At 48.9% G+C, this 18,355-nt stretch overlaps 1 protein-coding gene across 4 annotated transcripts in view; it reads right to left on the bottom strand.

The window, feature by feature from the left end:
* Positions 1-14,280, bottom strand: part of LOC309601822 (glutamine--fructose-6-phosphate aminotransferase [isomerizing] 1) — a 142,051-nt gene extending 127,771 nt beyond the window's left edge. For 3 of the 4 annotated variants that reach the window (XM_082334987.1, XM_082334981.1, XM_082334983.1), the window contains exons 1-2: positions 14,159-14,280; positions 13,704-14,035 (exon numbers count right to left, since the gene is read on the bottom strand). In XM_082334987.1, the coding sequence (XP_082191113.1) occupies positions 13,704-13,866 (163 nt within the window). In that variant the 5' untranslated portion in view covers positions 13,867-14,035; positions 14,159-14,280. Of the gene's footprint in view, positions 1-13,703; positions 14,036-14,158 lie in introns of those variants that run through there. The other variant, XM_082334982.1, reaches the window with a different exon arrangement.
* Positions 14,281-18,355: the final 4,075 nt, after the last annotated feature.

Raw genomic sequence — 18,355 nt, 5'->3', positions numbered from 1 at the left:
AATACAAACCACTGGTCTCGGCAGGGTAGAAAGCGGGGTCTCTGCACGGTACTGCAGGGGTTCTCCTTCAGCCCGGGGACTCTAAAACGCAGAGATACAAGTCCTTATAGCCCACACAGGCCTAACTGCTACGAAGCAAATGAGACGGCAGAAAACAAAGTACCACGCTTCCTTTCGTGCACCGGAGCGGTCCCTGGGAAGTTCCCCATGCTCATTTGCAAGAGGAAAGATACAGCTCTCCGTGTCTAACCTCACCACATTCACCTGCGCAGGGAGTTAAACACCATTAGAACAAAACCAAAATCAGTGTAGATTCCGGCTGGTTTACTAAGCCTTCAGTTGTGGGTTAGTCTGTTCCTTTGAGCTGCTTCCATTGCCCCTAAACAGCACTTTAAAAGGCTGCATACTGGAGCGGAGATAGAAAGGCTCTGGGAAACTTATCAAATCAGATCTTGAAACATCAACCGCCAATTAAATAGTCTGAACATTTAAGAGTTATCTTGAGGGCAAAGAAAAAAAAAGGCAAACCACTAACTCCAGCTGAAAGACCTTTGTCTGTGTGAGCAGCAATGGTCACGATCGCTCAAATTTCATCCATGTTCTGACCATTTTACGTGGCTGCAGGAGCGAATCAGAGCTTCAGAACTGCGGGGAAAGTAGATAGCACCTAGACAAAGCATAAAGGACACCTAGTATTTCAGGACAGGAAACCTGAAACAGACACAAATATCAGGAGAATCAGCTGAAACCTGCATCTCCCAGATGAGATGCTAAGCAGATGGAAAATTAGCCAAGCAGGTATATTTGCAACACAATCAGGAATTTAATAGTGACCATACTCAAAAGAAGATTGCAACAGTGACAACTGTAAAAAAGCCAAGAGAGCTCTGAGTGAAGCTGAACTACAGGAAATGCAGCTTCTCATTTTATAAATATTTCTAGTGATACTTTAACTAAAGAAACTATACGATGAACAGGGACACAGGTTGTGTGCCAAGCTCTCCAAGGATAGCATCCTTCTGGCATAGGACAACTCTTGAAGAATATTCAAACTTTGCTGGGCAGCAGCCTCATAAAACCACCAACCCACCTCCCCTCCTTGCAGACCATGCAAGGACTGCACACAACGCCTTTCCTCCTAGCAAAGGCTGGGGCTTCCCAGCTTTGGTCCTACTGCCAGAGGAAAGCAGCGTTGGGAAATCAAGGCAGATTTGAGTTCACCTGGTTCGCATTCATACCAATACCAGTTCTGAGCAGAGCGGGTCATAAACTCACATTCAGTCCTCCGTTTCACACAGCCAGCCTGCGGCAGAGAATTACACATGCAACCCTGCAGCTCCAGAAGTCTCAAGGTTTAGGCGTGAGGCTCTGCACTCTTCCACCAACGATAACCATTTTAAGCAGCAAGAAATTCTCCACGCAGCTCACATTTGAGCTGGAAAGAATTGATTCTCCACAAAGTAAATTTGGACATAAGAGCAACACGGTTTGCATGTTCTATTGGCTTAAAAGAAGAGAAGCCTCCATCGCTGGCCAGCAACAATCTGCTAGGCAGCTTCATGCTGAGCAAGTTTGCTGGGCACGGAAGGCCCAGCATCTGCGTCAGCTTTGTGCCGGATACAAAATGCAACTGCTGCACAACTGATTTAGTGGGAGGGGGGAAAGAAAAAAGGGAAAAAAAATCAGCTACAAAGATATCTCCAGAGTCATGGGCATCGATTAGACGACACGCACCGTCACAGCGGAAATCTGCACCCAATACTGCAAAAAGCCCAAGGCGTGGAGGCAAAGCCCTGCTTTTTGGAAACTCCTCTCACTACCAAACTCCAGAAAGCAGTAGCTCTCACAGCTCCAGCTGTAGCACTCCTTAAGCTCCAGTCTTTAAATACCACCAGACAAGCTTTAATAGAGCATCTAGCATAACTAACGCAGCAAAGGACTTCTCCCCAGGTAAAACAAAGGCTCAAGCTCACGTAGAGCTCGTGGGTCAGACTCTCAGCAAGAGTAAAGCAGGGACGTAGTTAGCCCTACACAGATTTACCATAGCTGAGAATCCTAATGTGATTATCCAATATTACCAACATAATTATAGGGCCCTGGCTTAGTGTCATTGCTGCAATATCTAGGCCATGACAAGACAGATTTAGATTTACAGGCTCCACCCTCTTCTAGGCGCTTTTTAAATAGGCAGGGCGTCATAGTTAACGTTAGTGTGGCAGTCATGGCCACGAGTGCCTAAACTCTGCAAAATAATACAACCAGGAACGTCACTCAACACAGAACAGAAGCACAGCCTTTACCTCTTCTGATTTTAGGAGAGCAAGACTGGTTGGCTAGGGATTGTTGTGGGGTTTTTGGGTGAACATGTAGTTTATTAGCCAAGACGCTCACAGCTGCAAACGGGCACAAAATATTTATATAGTCACAGGCATTTTCACTGCATTGATGACATGGAAAAAGCATAACTGTCTCTTCCTCACTTCTCTGGGTTTTGATAGGTCTGATCTAAAGCTGGTTAGCTTCATTTCTTGGCATTTTTCAGGACCCTGTCTCATTACAGATCTTTAAGAGCCACTCCTCTCCCCTAGAAGATACCCCTTCAACTCCCAGCCAGCTCCATGGAGAAAGTCAAAAAAGGAAGGTGTAAATCACAATATAGCAGAGAAAGGAGGGGAGAAAAAAAGAAGGGGGGGAAGGAAACTGATCTCTGCCATGCAACAGCATATTAGAAGCTGTTAAAATAAAGCATATTAAAATAATCAGTGGGCAAGATTCATCCTGTGCGTTAACTCTGCATTTCCTGTTCCAAAACTCTAGTCCGAGGGCAGCGGCAGCTTGTCACATTATCCATCCCCCAAGAACACGGTCAGAACACAGCCTGGACACCTTAATTTAGGGGTATTAAAGTCTCACGGTATTTGTGACAGCAATTTCAAAACAAATAGCCACTCACTAAAGGCTATGGAACTGTCCCGGCCTTCACGGCAGGAGGCACGTTTAGATGTTGACGTGGGTAGGTTTGCTAGGCATGTGCTCCGCTTTACAGGACTGTGCATCCACTCGATTCCTCCCTGACAGGCAGACTTGGAAACCCAAAGCTGATGGAGCGGTGTTTTATTGCTATGCAGCAAGATACACTGCCTCCAAGTAGATTACTTGGCAAAGCAGGCTCAGTCCCTCTCTATTGTGACAATTTTAGTCCTTGAACTTCCACTGTAAGACTAAAAAAAAAAAAAAATTTAATGGGTCACGAATAACTTACAGCTTAAAAAAAAAAATTATTTGTTTAGTTATCAGTCAGCCCTCTGAAAAGCACATTTCAGCTGCTATTATTCCAAGCAGCTGCTAAGAGCATCCGAGACCTCGTTCATCTCCAAGTGAAATTAGCAACGGCACAAACATGCTGCGGAGCATGACTGGTTTTGAGTGAACATGACTGGAACTGCAAAGCCAGCAAGAAGCTGCAGCAACTGCACGCAGCTGAAAAGCCTCGCTGGAAAGGCAAGGAAGCGGTGAATCACATCGACAGGAGAGGAGAGAAAAAAACAAAACGAGTTGAGCAGAGAGCAGGTTGTAGCTGGAGGTGGGGAGGAAGGAGAAAGCAAGACTAAGCTGGCCAGGGCTGGGACTGGTTTTTAGCTGGACTTGCTTGCAAGGGCCAGCCAGAGCAGGCTTACTGGAGCCCTTAAGTGCTATGGTAACAGCAAACTCCATCTGGGAAGCAATTATGCAAGGATCCAAAGAGAGCTCATGGCAACAGACAAGTTAGACATTTAGGAATTTTGACTACTATGGTAGCACGCAGACATCCCTAGCGAGCAAAGCAGCATGAAGAACACAAGAGAGACCCTAATACATACATTCGCGGAAAAGCTCAAGCTTACAGCCAACACGACACTCCAAGAGCTTCACAAGAGCATATGGAAGTTTGTGCCAAACAAGTCTCTTCTGCTTAAACCCCGGAATCCCGATTTCAACCTTTTCAGCTCCCCCATATAACTGCAGGTATGCTCTTGAGCCACCGAAGTGCCATCTCACTGAGTAACAGAAAAACTCAACTGAAGGCCTACATAATATTCCTCTAGCAGAGGCTATGCTAATCGAACCCTGAAGACAGCAACGAACTTTTCAACTCCTCAGTACATGCCAAGCGCGGAGAGAGGTATCCACTACCCCACCAGGCTGCTCTCAGGGAATTCAAACCACTGGGTACAGTCAGGAACACACAGTATCCATCATTCAGCACAGGAGGGGAAAAAAAAATTAAAAAAAAAAAAAAAAATCAGCCCTACATGAAGCAGGGCTTTGAGTTTTTCCACATATACGCAGGTGAGGAAGGAGAGAGATACGAATAGGCATATGCCTGTCTGTTCATTTGTCAGATGTCCAGAAACAGGAAAGGGTTGCAGGGTCCAGAACCTGCAGTCTCGTGACTGTTACTCACAGGCCGCAAAATTATTAAGGATTTAATTCATCAGCTCAAATGAACTTACATAACTGCTTGAGAATCCCAACTTACATATAATATATCAATATATGCATTTCGAGCCTGCCCGGTAGCAGAAAAATCTCCAAGGTACAACGTAAGAGCTTCTTATGTTAAGTTTAAAACAAAAGCAAAAGGTAGAAAACCACCATCTGTCCCACTCCAAAAATAGCATCATTTTAATTTTAAAAAAATCCAATACATGTTTAATCCTGTCACATGTTCTGTCGAACGCTGTGTGAGCAAGGTTCAGTTTGCGTGTTTTCTGTGGTCTCTGAAGAACATCAGATCCTTAGAAGATGCTGCGTGTTAATTATCATGTCGCGATCTGCTGTAAGATTACGGCTGCTTGCACCGCGCGATGCGTCTCTCTGAATACGCGTCCTAAGGCGGCAGCACACGAGCGTATTTTGGTACCGAAGGCGAGCGTTCAGCCTCAGCAGGCCCAGGCAGGGGCAGCCAGGCATCTCCCAGGAGCAGGGACAGTCTTTGTTCTGTGTTTGCATTATGTGACACAGGGCCCTAGTCCGTGATGAAAGTTCCTCGATACTATGGTGACATGAATATTAATGATGCTGTGGTTAAAACGCCAGACAAGGAGTTACATTTGCATTTAATACAAGGCTTCGTCACTGCTTTCCTGCATAGCCCTTATCAAATTGCTACATCTTCATGGGCTTCAGTTTCTCATTTGTAAAATAATTTGATAAGCCTTTCCTCCACCATCTGTTTGTCTGCTTTGCAGAGAGGGGAAGGGGAACAGCCACACACAGAACCACAAGTTATGTGACACCTAGCACACAGGGGTCTTTATGTTTGCTGAAAAGCAGAGACGGCACAACAGTTCAAACCACAACTGGTAAACGGGTATAGAAACAGAAGGGTAAACGCATATTCACATATCCGTAAGTACATCTTCTAACTCGAAAGCAATGGGTAAAGGCCAAAAGAAAGGCTCTGACTTTCAGCAGACTTTTTCTTGCCAGAAATACGCACTCAAGGCACCCCAGGACAGAGCCTGACCCAAGTCTGTACTGCCCCTTCCCTTTCTCTCTGCCAAACTGTCCCTTCCTTCATCCTTTGTCACTCCGCAATCCACACATCAGTGCTATGCAATGCATTTTTTTTTATTTCCTTACAATTGTAATCAATTAAAAAAAACATGAACGTAAGAACCAGCAGGATCTTACCAGTTGACAGCTGTGGCTGGCTTCTTGTGTCACCTTACATTCACTGGCTTGTAAAAGGGCTGTAATGAACAGGCAGCCACCGAAGAGCTTAAGTCAGAACACACTCAACTTTGCAAGCAGCGCTTGCTGAAATTCCCAGGGAACGCTCCGTGCACATCAGCTAGCGTCCACACCACCTGCTCCCCAGCACGGTTACGAGCATCCTGCTGACGCCGCCTGCACTGCGAGGGGGAACCAAGGCGCAGGCATCGGATGAGTTTAGCGGGTACCTCTCAAGCATGTAAGTTGCCTGACGGGACACCTGCAGAGCCCTAGTCAAAGCAACGGGGATCCTACAAAGAGCGAACCTTCCCATCCCAGCCACTGAGCCATCCCGGCTTATCTCCTGCCCTTACCCCAGCTCTGGCCCCAAAGAGACAAGGCACTGCCTCTTCCCTCCAGCCAACGCCTCCTGCCTATTTGTGCTGAACCCCAGCGGGATCCATGCTATTCATCGGCTCCCTGCACACCACGCGTATGCCTGCCTAACGAGAGATGCTACAATATCTGACTAAAAAAGAAAGGCAGGTGCATCAGCGCGCAAGTGTATGCAGGCACACACGTGCTTTCACAGACCCTTCTCCTAACTTAAAAGGATATTTTCTTTAAGAATTTCGCCTTATCTTTCATGCCACCAATCATTTGCATATCCTCAGGTATTAGATACTTCTTGCCAAAGGTCACGAAGGGAGCTATTTGACCAGAGCCCAAGGGTCAACAGCAGCCACGAACACCTTCCTATGAACACACGGCAGTCGTAAGGCAGGGATTTCCCGTCGATCCAGCTCGCTCCTCCAAGGCGGCAGCTGAGCGCGGGAGAGAAGGTCTTTATTTCCGAAGCACTTCACAAGTCAGAAGCAATTAATCCTTCAGAGGCTCATGACAGGTAACTAAAGTACCACTGACTTAGCAGGTAGGTCGCGCAGAGAAGGCACGTAAAGCAATAGGTCTGCACTTCTGTGCTCCTCTCACATCGGCGCTGATTATTTGTGTTCATTTTAAGTATTTTAAACCACTTTGAAAGTCTGAATTTTATATCACTCACTCCCGCAACATCTGAATAGCTTCCACGCACAATCCAGGATAGCAGTGAAGTCACGAAAACAGGCATACCACATCAAACCAAGGGTTCATCTTGCTTGCTGTGGTGCTTTGAACAGAAACCGATGTTCAGGGAAAGCCCGCGTGAACCAGGCCACATCGTGCTTCTCATGGAGCACTCTGCACTTCTTCAAGAGACAAGCGCCGAGTTTATTTTACCGCTGCCATTAGAGCTGTGCAGCAAAAGCACACGTCAACCTTGCAAGCATCATTTAGCTTACAGAAATAAAGGAGATACAAGCTAAGATTTCACCTGAATTACAGCTGTGCATTTAAACAGCTTCAGAAGACCATGTATTTTATTCTCACACCCTCGAGAACAGCATGCCAGATTGCTTAAGTTCACACAGGCACATTTTGGGGTCACCTCCCTATTATAGCCCTACGAACACCAAATAGGAAGTAAAACCAGCATGTTCCTAACAGCGAACGAATGAAGATCAGATCTACCTGTCCTCACAGCAGCACCAGCTTCCAGCTCAGCTGTGGGGTGGATGTACTTGCACGCAAAGTCTCTGCTTGGGGAACTCAGCTGCTGATGGCTTTTTTTATTTTTAATCTATGAGATCACCCGTCACTGGTACGTAATTTGTTTCTGCAAAATCATGAAGCAAACCAGATGCTATAAGCATCTTGTTCCAAAAAAGTCTTTAATCCAATCCTGTGACACATGGCCCGGGGTCCTGATGTCAGCATGGGTTCTGCCACAGAACAAGCGTAAATTTATGCCCAAATCACATGTGTGCCAAGAGCACACCCATTTAAAACACACACAGGCAGCATTTGAGAGAAAACACAGACTGCAATTAAAGCACTCAATCTGGAAGGCCAGAGATCAATTCCTGACTTGGCCACACATACTCTGCATTGCTTCACCTTCCTATCTCAACGTACTCTTTCCCAGCAGCCCTGAAAGGAACGGAAGGACGTTTTCCCAGGCTGTGCCAGGGCTCAGATACTCTGGCAACAGGGCAGCGAGAGCTCCTCACGTTAGAGGAGCTGCAGCAGCTCTCCTCTGCTTGCGTTCTACTGCATCATACTGTAGGCAGAAACAATAACCTTCACTTCATTTAGTGGCAATTCCTGGACCTCCCACAAAAGGAGAAAAAGAAAGTTTCCCTAATGACTTCCGCCACAAATGAGAGAATTACCTTGCAACTGTGTTTCACTTAAGCCTTTCCAAATCTTTTCCTTGTGCTTATAAATCACTGTCAGTATTGCTCCTACATTTAAAAAAGTACAGCAGCCAGTATCTGACTTACGGAGGCACGTTTCCAAAACGATACCGCCGCAAGGACATCCTGCACTTCCCCTCATCCAAGAAAGAAGGCATCCTTTCCTGGAAAACTTATTTATTCAGTTACCTCTCATTATCAAAAGAGAACTCCTCCATAAACCGAGTTTGCTTATGGCATGCTTCTCCTCAGAGACTTCCTGTCTCCTTCCACATGTGAAACACGGGTAAACACTTAGTACAAATGAAGGCAAATTGGTTGTGACTTTCCAGAAGAGCAGCAGCAAGTCCTGCAGCTGGCAAGCTGCTGTTCCGACAGGCACAGCCACAGTCTCGCCAAATCACTATTTTCACTGAAAAAAAGTCACCTTCAAAGGAAGCGGCTTCCAGTCTCAATGCAAGTGTGCAGCACCTCGTCAGTTCTGACCCCTTATTAGTCATGATTAATGCAGGTGGGTGAGCTTGGAAGGCAGCAAGTGCTAAACCCAAAGTGGATTCCAGCTTGTCTTCAGCACATTTATAACTTACCACCTGCTCTCCTCAACTGCTGACAAGCTCCCGTACAAAGGGGAGAAGGCCCACGACAATAAAAAGATTATGGCAGTACATGTTCTCCTTAGATCCAAAATGTCATTGCTGGTGTCGCAACCAGAGGTTAGTAACCTGTTCCTATATAACTACTAGAACGCTTCTGCAAGACCCGAGTTGGATAGTTAAACCCTCTATTTTCCCCAGCCAGAATCCCAAAACTAAGCTTTCTTATATTAAGTAATTGACAACTTCACAAGGCTGTTGCAGGACTGCTTGAACTGGAAACTATTGTGTTTTAACATGGAAGGCTCTTTCCTGGGAAGAGGACTGCAGAAAACTCGTCTTCCCATGACTGCACTGGGCTAACGCTGCCATTAAATATGCTCTTAGGTAATATAGCTGTTAAGTAAGAAACTAGCCACCCCCGTGCACAATCCTAGCTCCATTCTCCGACATGTTGCATAAAACGTACAAGTGAGGCTAGATAATGCGAGTCTCTGGGCTATACAACTTCTTACAGTTAAATCCACTAACACCTTCCTTTCCTTCCTGATTACATCTAGGGACACGGCACACACTCTGCCCCAGCAAAATCTGTGCTGCTAAAAGCACCAAAGCGCTTGGGATACCGCGACATTTACCCAATAACTCACTTGGGATTCTTCATCGGTTTGCCTGGCTTGTACACTCAAAAAACCAGACTGCTAAAACACAGAGGAGCCAATATCCTACCTAGCAGCGCAGAGCGCAGCGTACATGCCCTGCCTCACAAGGTACACAGCAAAAGCAACGGGGAAAAAAAAAAAATAAAAATCACATGTCCCATTCCAAGAGGAGAAACAGTTTAATTCCTAATCCAAATGTCACTGGTCAGCTGATTAGCAGCTGGCACTTGGCAGAAGCTAGAAGGCAGTAACTGACAAAATACACTTCAAAGTGATATCTTGAACCCAACCACACTGAAATTGGGTTAAGGATCATGTAAATCTGCAAAATTTACCTCAGATGGGGCTTGTCTTAAAGTGAAGCTATTTCAGAAGAAGCTCACGTGTAATTTTAAAGGATGATAGTGACTTCAGGTTACGGTGCTGCATGCCCCACGGAAAGGGAGCGCCGGGCGTAAGCCAGGCAGGGGTCAGCAGAAGTCCTCTGCAATTAGCCCAGCCACACATTTAGGCAGCTCAGGGGGCCACCTTCCCCCCCTGGGCACAGGTTGTGCATTCACAGCCTTACCAAGCTCTTCATACACACGTTGGCCTGCAGGTCTGCTAAAGAAAACCACAATGAAACCTTCTCACGACGTCTGTTTTTTCAAAACAGAGTAAAAAAATATAGCTGGCAAATTTAAGCTGATTTTGCATTGGTTTATAATGTCTGCCATTAAACGCTTTGAAACATACATTAGCTATGAGCACACACACACAGGCATGTATCTGAAAAAAACTCAGTGGAATATCTGACCATTACTAAGCCTGAATCCCCTAACTTACACATTTTAAGGGGAAAAGACTACAAGTAGCACCTTCATAAAAATACTACTAATTGAAAAAGTGACTTTTCACAGACCTGAAGAAACGCAGCCTGTATCTTTTGCTAGAAATAGACCAAGACAAACAAAATCCCAGCTCGAACATGCACCCCATCAACCCTTACGCATCTTCTATCAATTCAGTACTCTCTTACAATCTCGCAGGTACAGAGAGTAACGCAAAACATAGCCCCCTGAAAACTGGACACGGGCAACCCCCACCTTGTTTGTTTTATCTCAGAGGAGTACATGTGGCTTGTGGCACTCTGCCACACAAGCACATCCCACAAGCTCCTTAGCAAATTTCTGATTTCTGGCAACAGTCTTCTAAATGTGTCTGCTGCTCTGGTCCTCATCACAGAGACACGGTCCTCCTTATAGCTCCCGTGTGGGTTTTGGGGGTGGGTTGTTGGGTTTTTTTCCCCCCTACACACAGGCTGAAACAAAAAGCAGCATCCAATTTGATCACACTGTTTTGGTTTCTTTTCATAAACAAAACAGTAAGATAGTAGCCTGACTCACCCACACACTCCAGTGCCTCCCAGGCGTTCACCTCAGCTCCCCGAAACGCCCGTCACCCTAAAGTCAGGAACAACCCCCCTCAGCCCATACCGAGCCCAGACTACACCGATGCCACCGACTTTAACCCTGGCCTTGCAGAACTCCAAGGCCAGCAGTGCTGACCTCCCACAGCAGTTAATCCTCACGCAAACTTTGAGGAGAATTTTTCAAGAGATTATTTGTGCTATTATATGGATTAGAGCAAGACAACTACAAAGATTCAACTAAGAACCACCTATTGCAATATACTGTTTGTAAAAAAAATACTGATTCACCGGTATAACACCACCATGGACAAACAACCATTCAAGTTCCTTCTGTATTACTCCCATCTACTTCCTTCCAAAAGGAAGGCATGTTCCTCCCCGCCCAGGAAAGCGAGTATCCAGACACAACTATTTTTAAGGGGGTGAGGGGTGTACCTAACTGCAGCGGATATTTTGGGGGATCTACGCAAGAGACTGCGAGCACGTGGAGATATCTGCCATCTGGCACGCTTCGCAGTGCCTGCATTAAGGACTCCCATCCCGGGCCAGGGAACAGTCATCTTCAGCAGGGTTGCTCAGCAGAATCGAGGGTGACCAGTCACAGCTTTGACAGATAGAGGTAAAGCCCAACACTTTAATTCCAAAAGTTCTGGTTCAACCAGTTCCTCAGGCTTGCAACTCAAGTCTCCCCCACACCACCCATCATCGTTTCAGAGACTCTCTCTTTTAAGCCGCTTTTACATCTCATTTATTTTCTAGGCTTCACATGCTGCACCAAAACACAGGCCTCTCCTCTCCCTTCTAAAGCAACGGGGATGAGAGAGGTTTCTTTCCCAGACAGGATACTCCTCCTCCTAAGTGCTTCCCAGGGGACTTTTCCTTTTAGCAGAAACAGCCAAGACTTCACGAGTTGCCTTTTCAACACTGCTGAACCACCAGAACTCACTGCAGATACAAAGAAGTTTTCCAGCCGAGGATTCAGACGTCAGTAGTGCAGGGAACAGGTTGCCGAGAGCTCCCCAGGTCTCCAGCTGAGTCAGTGAAAAAATGCTGTTTACCAGCATTTTTTGGTGTACCAGCAGCTCCATGGGGAGCACCCGCAGCTACACCAAAAGGCCAGAAGTACGCAAATGACTGACCCATGTCAGATGAGCTACCTTTCCCATAAGGGAAATGGCATTTTCACCCCTCTGTTCCCATCAAAAGGCGACAACCAGCAAACCTACAAGCCACCTTTCCCTTGTCCCCTCGGAGACTTCACTCACCACGCAGAGGGACTTTGGACTGCCCACACTACGAGTCTAACTGGGAGGAAAATACCTGCGTAGCATATTTCACCAAAAGAACTTCCTTTGCTTTATAGCGTGGTCAGGAAGAGAACGTAGCGCCTATTTTACGGGCCTGCTGCACCTCGCTTGGCCTGCGTGCGCAGATCTAAGAGCTGTAGCCAACCCTAGGCCATGCTCCATCCCAGAGGCCAGCCAAGAAACCAGGAGTCACAGGGAAAAGCCCTCAGAAGCAGCAGTTGCTCCCAAACAGCGAGGTACAGAGGGGAGGCACTTCTCCCAGGCAATCTCTGCTACCACCTCGCACCTTTGGCGGCTGTAGCTTACGCCTGCCGCGCAGGAGAGAGCCCAGTGACACGCAGGCTCGCTTCCTGGTGCTGTCAGCACCGGGGCAGAACCTGCCAACAGATTATTCATCAGCAAAAAAAGCCTCTGTTTTCCCATGTTACCAGGATGAGGCCAGCTTGCATTAAAAAAAGACTGTGACAGCTTCTCAGGTTTAGCTCATATAGTTCCTAAGCTCCTAGGTCCAAAAGGGCCTTGGAAATATCAGCCAAGGCAAACCTATATTGCAAATTTCAAGTCAGGGAAAAAAAAAAAAAATATCACTATAGTTACTAGTTGAAGGACTGTTCTCGGTGCTCCTCTCAGCTCAGCACCCAGCAGAACATATCAGAAACCATGTCTGAAAGATGGTCACAGATCTATTTTCTGGTACACTGTGGTGATTTTTTACAAACCTGCACACAGCGTACACAGAGTCCCTTTTCCATTTTAGGGTTCTTTCTGTAAAAGCCAACACAGGTCCTCCCACTCAGCGCTCACACAGCAGCCACCCTCTCCTTCGCAATTACAAGATCAAAACAAAACACTGTTTTGACTAAAATCGCAAAGGATGCTGTGCAGGAGACGGACCAGGAGCAGGTCTAAGAAGGCCAACATCTCTCTGAAGGTCGAGGCTAAGGTTACCAGCCAGAGCCATTCATAAGGTTCCTTACAGCCCAAGCAAACAAAATGTAAAATGACAGTTAAAGCAGCAGTGATGGTTACAATTAAAAAATACCACCAGCAGCTTGCTGCACTGCAAGGACTGTACACATAAGGAGTTTTATAATCCCTACTGTTCATTTTTAGTACTTTGTTTTATTTGGAAAAAAAAAAAAAAAATGCAATTGGGATTACCACTTCCCCCGCAGAAACCCCAGACAAACAGAAACCCCTCATCCCAGATCACAGCTAGCTCTACTCAGCCTACCTGTGCGCATGACATAGCTACAAGGAACCTGCTCCAGTGTTTTATTCCTCTCTGCTTAAGGTAGGAAAGGAGGCAACTAGCTTAAGAAAGTTAGAGCGAAGACCACCGCTTTCTTTCTTTATTTACAGCGCCTTGTTCTGCACCAAAACATTTGACAATTTTGGTTTTGTTTTTAAAAAAAACCTCTCAGTTTAGGGAAGGTGGGAAACAATTAACTTCTGAAATCCCGTCGATCTCCAAAGCATTTAAAAACAAAATACCAAAACCAAACCACATCCAGCAAACCCACACTGGGTTTACACATGGGAAGAGCAGAAATGTCAGCTTGCAGATGCCACTGGATTGCAAGCCTGCCAAGGACAATGAAATATTTGGGGAGCTATGGACAGAGGGGCAGGCGGAGGGCACGGGAAAGGCCAAAGCCTCCCTTTCCAGCTTTGTGAGGGAGAGGGGGAGGGAAAAGAGGCCAAGGCAGAGCGTTCCGCAGAAGGCACGGGGCTCCTACCTTCCGCCAGCACCTCGTCCACCGTCACCTGGTACCGGCCGATGCTGAAGACCCTGCCGATGTACCCGCTGCCCGGGCCGCCGCCGCCGCCGCCGCCGCCGCTGGTGCCCGACCCCGGGCCAGAGCCGCCCTGCTCCCGACGCGAGTCGAAAAACTTCTTCATTTCTCAGGAGGCAGCAGCTGCCTGGTTACGGGGGCGATGCTATTTTTAAGGTCCCAAACCCCCTCCTCGTTCCTCCCGCAGCCCGGCCGAGGCCGGCGAGGGGGAGCCGGGGCCGCTCGCCTTGCGGGGCCAAGCGGAGCAGGCGCGCTGTCCTCCGGGGGATTCACACCTGCAAAACCACGGGGGGGGGGGGGGGACAACGGGAGGGGAAGGCGGTTACCCCCACAGCGCGGCCCGGGCCGCCGCAGCCCCCTCAGCGGAGCCCCGGCCGGCAGGGCCCCCCGCCCCGTACCTCTCTGCGGACGGGGGGTGCCTCCATGCACCCCGCAGCGGCGCCCGGGGCCGGCCTGCCGCAGCCCCACCGGCTGCCCGCGGCGGGTCACGGCGGGGGCCGCCTGCCGGCAGGGCCCGGGGCCCGCATCGCTGCTTGGCGGAGCTCCCGGCGGCCACCGAGCCCGTCAGGGACCGACCCCGCCGCCGCCGCCCCCCGCCGGCCCCATCCGACCAGGAAATGGGCTGTCACAGGAAGTCCCGGCTGCCGGCGGGAGCGCCGCCCCCGCTCCTCCGCCAGCCCCGAGGGCTCGGCCCGGCCCCGCCGCCCCAGGGCGATCCCCCCCCCCCCCCGCCGCCGCCGCCGCCGGCGGAGCCCCCGGGAGCGCGGCCGCCACCCCCCGCCCCACAGCGCGGCGGAGGGGCGAATGCCCTTTTGCTGGGGGGAACGGGGGGGTAGAGGGAATGGCGGCAGCCGGCCCCGCCGCGGGGCACCCTGGGAGCTGTAGTTCCCGATCACCCAGCGGTAATGGCGGTAGGGGCCGCAGCGCCGCGGTGGGGACTACAACTCCCGGCATGCAGCGCGGCTCCGCCAGGACGGGAGGGGGGCGACGTTTTGGCGGGGCCGTGAAGAGGGACCCCGGTGCGGCGGCTCCCCCTCGGCCCGGCCGGCGGGGATGGGGGCCCCGGCGGGGATGGGGGCCCCGGCGGGTCGAGAGCGGGGAAGGTGCCCGGGGGCCATTTCGGCTTCTCTCTGGGAAGGATGGGCGCAGAAACCCTGTCAGAGAGGGGCCGCGGCCCACACTGGCACCTCGCCTGGCAACGGCTATTTACATTTATTTTCGAAATAGTGAGCTTAAACTTGACATTTTCGTGTCATAATAATAAAAGCCCCCCGCTGTGACATCTTGGGCTTGACCTGAAGTACAAGGCTTGCCTTCACACAGGCCCTGCTAGCGCCTGGCTCCAGAGCCTCAAATAAAACTAAAAATAAAGTAGCGATATCCCCGGCCCTCAAAACTGGTTGAGTGCTTTAAACCTAGCAGTTGGTTTTGTAAAGCCTGCGCCTTAGATTTGCTATTAAATTACATCTTTCTCCTCCCTGCTCCGGTACCTCACGCAGCTTGCGGCGAGATGCTCATAAGCAGCAACACAGCCCATCCGAAGAGCCCAAAGCCCTTGGGTCAGGCTTCAGAGAAGTTTACTTCAGCTCAAATCTCGTGAAATTTCCTTTAAATGCACTCTGGGTTCTTTTCAGCCTTTTTTCTCAGAAATGAGGAGATTTTTCCAGCCTACGGCGTCCGCAGCAGCTGGCTCCTCTCCTTTCCACGTGCATTAACAGGGAAGGCCAGAGCTGGGATTTCAAACAGCAGAAGGAAACATTAAAACGGCAAAAATTGGTTTTCCCGGCCCGCCACCCAGAGCGCAAACCCCCGGGGAGCGCACGGCTGCCAGAGGAATGCCTCCGCGACGGCCCCGCTCTCCGTCCGCCCGACGGGCAGGAGAGGAAACCAGAGCGCGCCCGCGCTTGCCCGATGACTCTGGTTTCCTGTATTCCGGTAATAACTACAGCCGTCCCACTGACACGCTCCTGTCCCAGGCGGATAGGCTAGGCAGGCCCTGGTTACTGTCGGATGACAAAAATATTTACCCCTTGCACAGCCCTTTTTCTTTTTCCTGAGTCACTACCTTGCTTGAATGGGCTGGCTTTTGGGCACAGGCTTCCAGCAACGCCGACGAGGCTGGATCAGCATGTTGTAAACAGACCTAATTGTTCCCCCCCCAATGTCTGAAGACTTTTAAGATGCATATGGCTCTCAGAACAGGCAAGTAAAATTGCCAGTGATAATATTTAGCATGTTGCATACACAGATCTGAAGGTGCATCACCGTACACTTGCTTTTCTGCTGAGCCGCTGCACCTCTTCATTATGGTTAACGCTACATCTCTTCCATCGTCCTTGTTCTCAGCAGTTCTTGTAGGTAAGGGTCTACAAGCCCACCCTGCAGACCTCAAAGTCCTCCTTGACCACCGTCATTTGCCCATAGTTTGTAGGGTGCGGCAGAGTGGCTCCTATCTGCACCTCATTTCCAAGTGTCACCTACAAGACACCCCAAGCCCACACAGCTGGAACTGCAATCATTTCAGCCAGTCAGCCAACACAAGCATGAAAGCAGTCCTTTTTCATTTAGCAGGCTTTAATCTTCATTAAACCTTGCTTGGCTGTGGTTTGGGGCTATATGAGGAGTTGCCAGTGGTCAATGCAGAAGGTTCAGGTGCCCTTCAGGTTAAATATGAACTGGGTAAAGTCTCAGTTGCTTCTATCCATTTTTCTTTTTTTTTAAATTATTCCAAGCTGTGAAAGATCCCCAGGCACCTATTAAGACTGAGGTAAAACACCCAGTGCCAAAAAGAGGCCAATAATCAGTGATTTCTGGGGACTCTGCAGAACTGAACAATTTCCAAGGAAATTGGGCATCTCTGTGCAGTACAGGGAAGTGACTCATTTCCAACTAAAGAAGATAAAGCCTACTGCCGTGCAGAGAGCCTGCAGATGCACTGCTGAACATCCGACCTCGGCACCGAGAAGTACTTTTTTTAAATGTACCTGGGAGCACCGAGGTATAATGTGGACGAGCGTCAGACCCACGTACAGCTACAGGGCCCCGACCTTCTGGCCACAGGCACGCCAACTCTGTCGGTGACCATTTTGGGGAGCAAAAGCACAGCAGAAGCCAATCCTCAGTTGCAGATGCTGATGATATTCTTTATTCCAGAAGGCAGGAGGCTCAGCTGCACTGCTGCAATCCCGGTGACCTTCACAGGGATCAGAGAGAACTGAGCCTGAAAGCTTCAAGTGACAAAGCTAATCGGTGATTGCCAGCAGAGACACGGTCTAGTACTTCTCCTATGTGAGCCTGGAGCAACTCCAGGGTGCTCATAGATTTGTCCCACTGCAGAGAGAAACCTCCGTCTGACTAGTACTGTCAATCCTAAGCACCAAATTTTAGCTGTTAAAATCCCGTGACGCTAGGTTTAAAATATCCGAGTCCCGATGATGTGGTCAGCAGAGCCGCTCGCCTGCATGTTGTCTCCCTGGTTCCCCTACGCTGCTAAGCGAAGGCATTCAAATCCCCAGGAAGAAGCACATGAACACAGCTGCATCCCTCTTGATCAAACTTTCCAGACAGCTCAGCATTTTCTAAATAAAAACACAGGGTTGGAAAGGTTTCGCGCGATTCACCTAAAAGCGAGGGCACACTGACCTCTCCTGGGCGCTTCCAGGAGGCAGAAAAGAGCCCGCACGGCTTTCTGCGCCGGGTTGTAGCTAGCCATCCCGGGGCAGCGAAGTAACGATCACGTTTTCCTGTATTCAGTGCATCGTAATTAAGTCTTCTCATCCAGTTATTTTTATCTTGATAAGGATGTTCCCTTAACCACACACATTTACTGCAAAAATTTCTGTCAAGATTCTCACCGGCTAAAGAGTATTAGAGCCACTATTCTATCCATTTTTTCCCCTGTGCTTTCTAGACTCCAAGGATCTCTTTCAGGTGCACAGCAGTGGCCCGCAAACACTACAAGTGTGACCAGAACAGCCATCACTTTCCTACGCTACCCCCAAGAAAAAGCTAACTCTCAAGCATGCTATCATATAGCCAGCAATTTGGCTAGGTTCACAGTTCTGCAGAGGGGCAAAAAGACAACTCCAAAACTCACATCTATATTTTACCTGTTTATGTTTAAAAACTAAAAGCTTCCACCTCTTATACATTCCTACTTGCCCTTGTAAGACACACTCGCTAGCAACAGCCACCCCTCCTGCAGCCAGACAGCACCAGCAGTAATGGCACTCACGGCCTATATATAGGGCAGACACACATGGAATTGATTTTGCTGATTGAGATCTGTAGGCTCATGCATGTTTGATGCAATACTATTCATAGCCTGGATTGATACCGCGTACATCAGTAGGATGGACCGCCAAGTCAAAAAGAGCCATGTTTCTCAAGGAGCATGACTTTGCACTACAAATACGTCCTATTGTTCAAAGCAGGCATCGTTACATTAAAAGAAACTTGCAGATTGGGTTCTCGCTGACCAAGGATTTATGAGCTGTGTTTCACGTGGCAGGGTCCTGGGTGTACCCTCAGGCCTTCGTTGCCCCAAGCAGACTCACCTGGCCCTGCCCAGCACCCTTTGCTCATCCACTGGACCT

Source organism: Platalea leucorodia, assembly GCF_965183815.1.
Source record: "Platalea leucorodia genome assembly, chromosome: W".
NCBI lineage: Eukaryota > Metazoa > Chordata > Aves > Pelecaniformes > Threskiornithidae > Platalea > Platalea leucorodia.
This window is presented reverse-complemented; position numbering and strand designations above follow the sequence as displayed.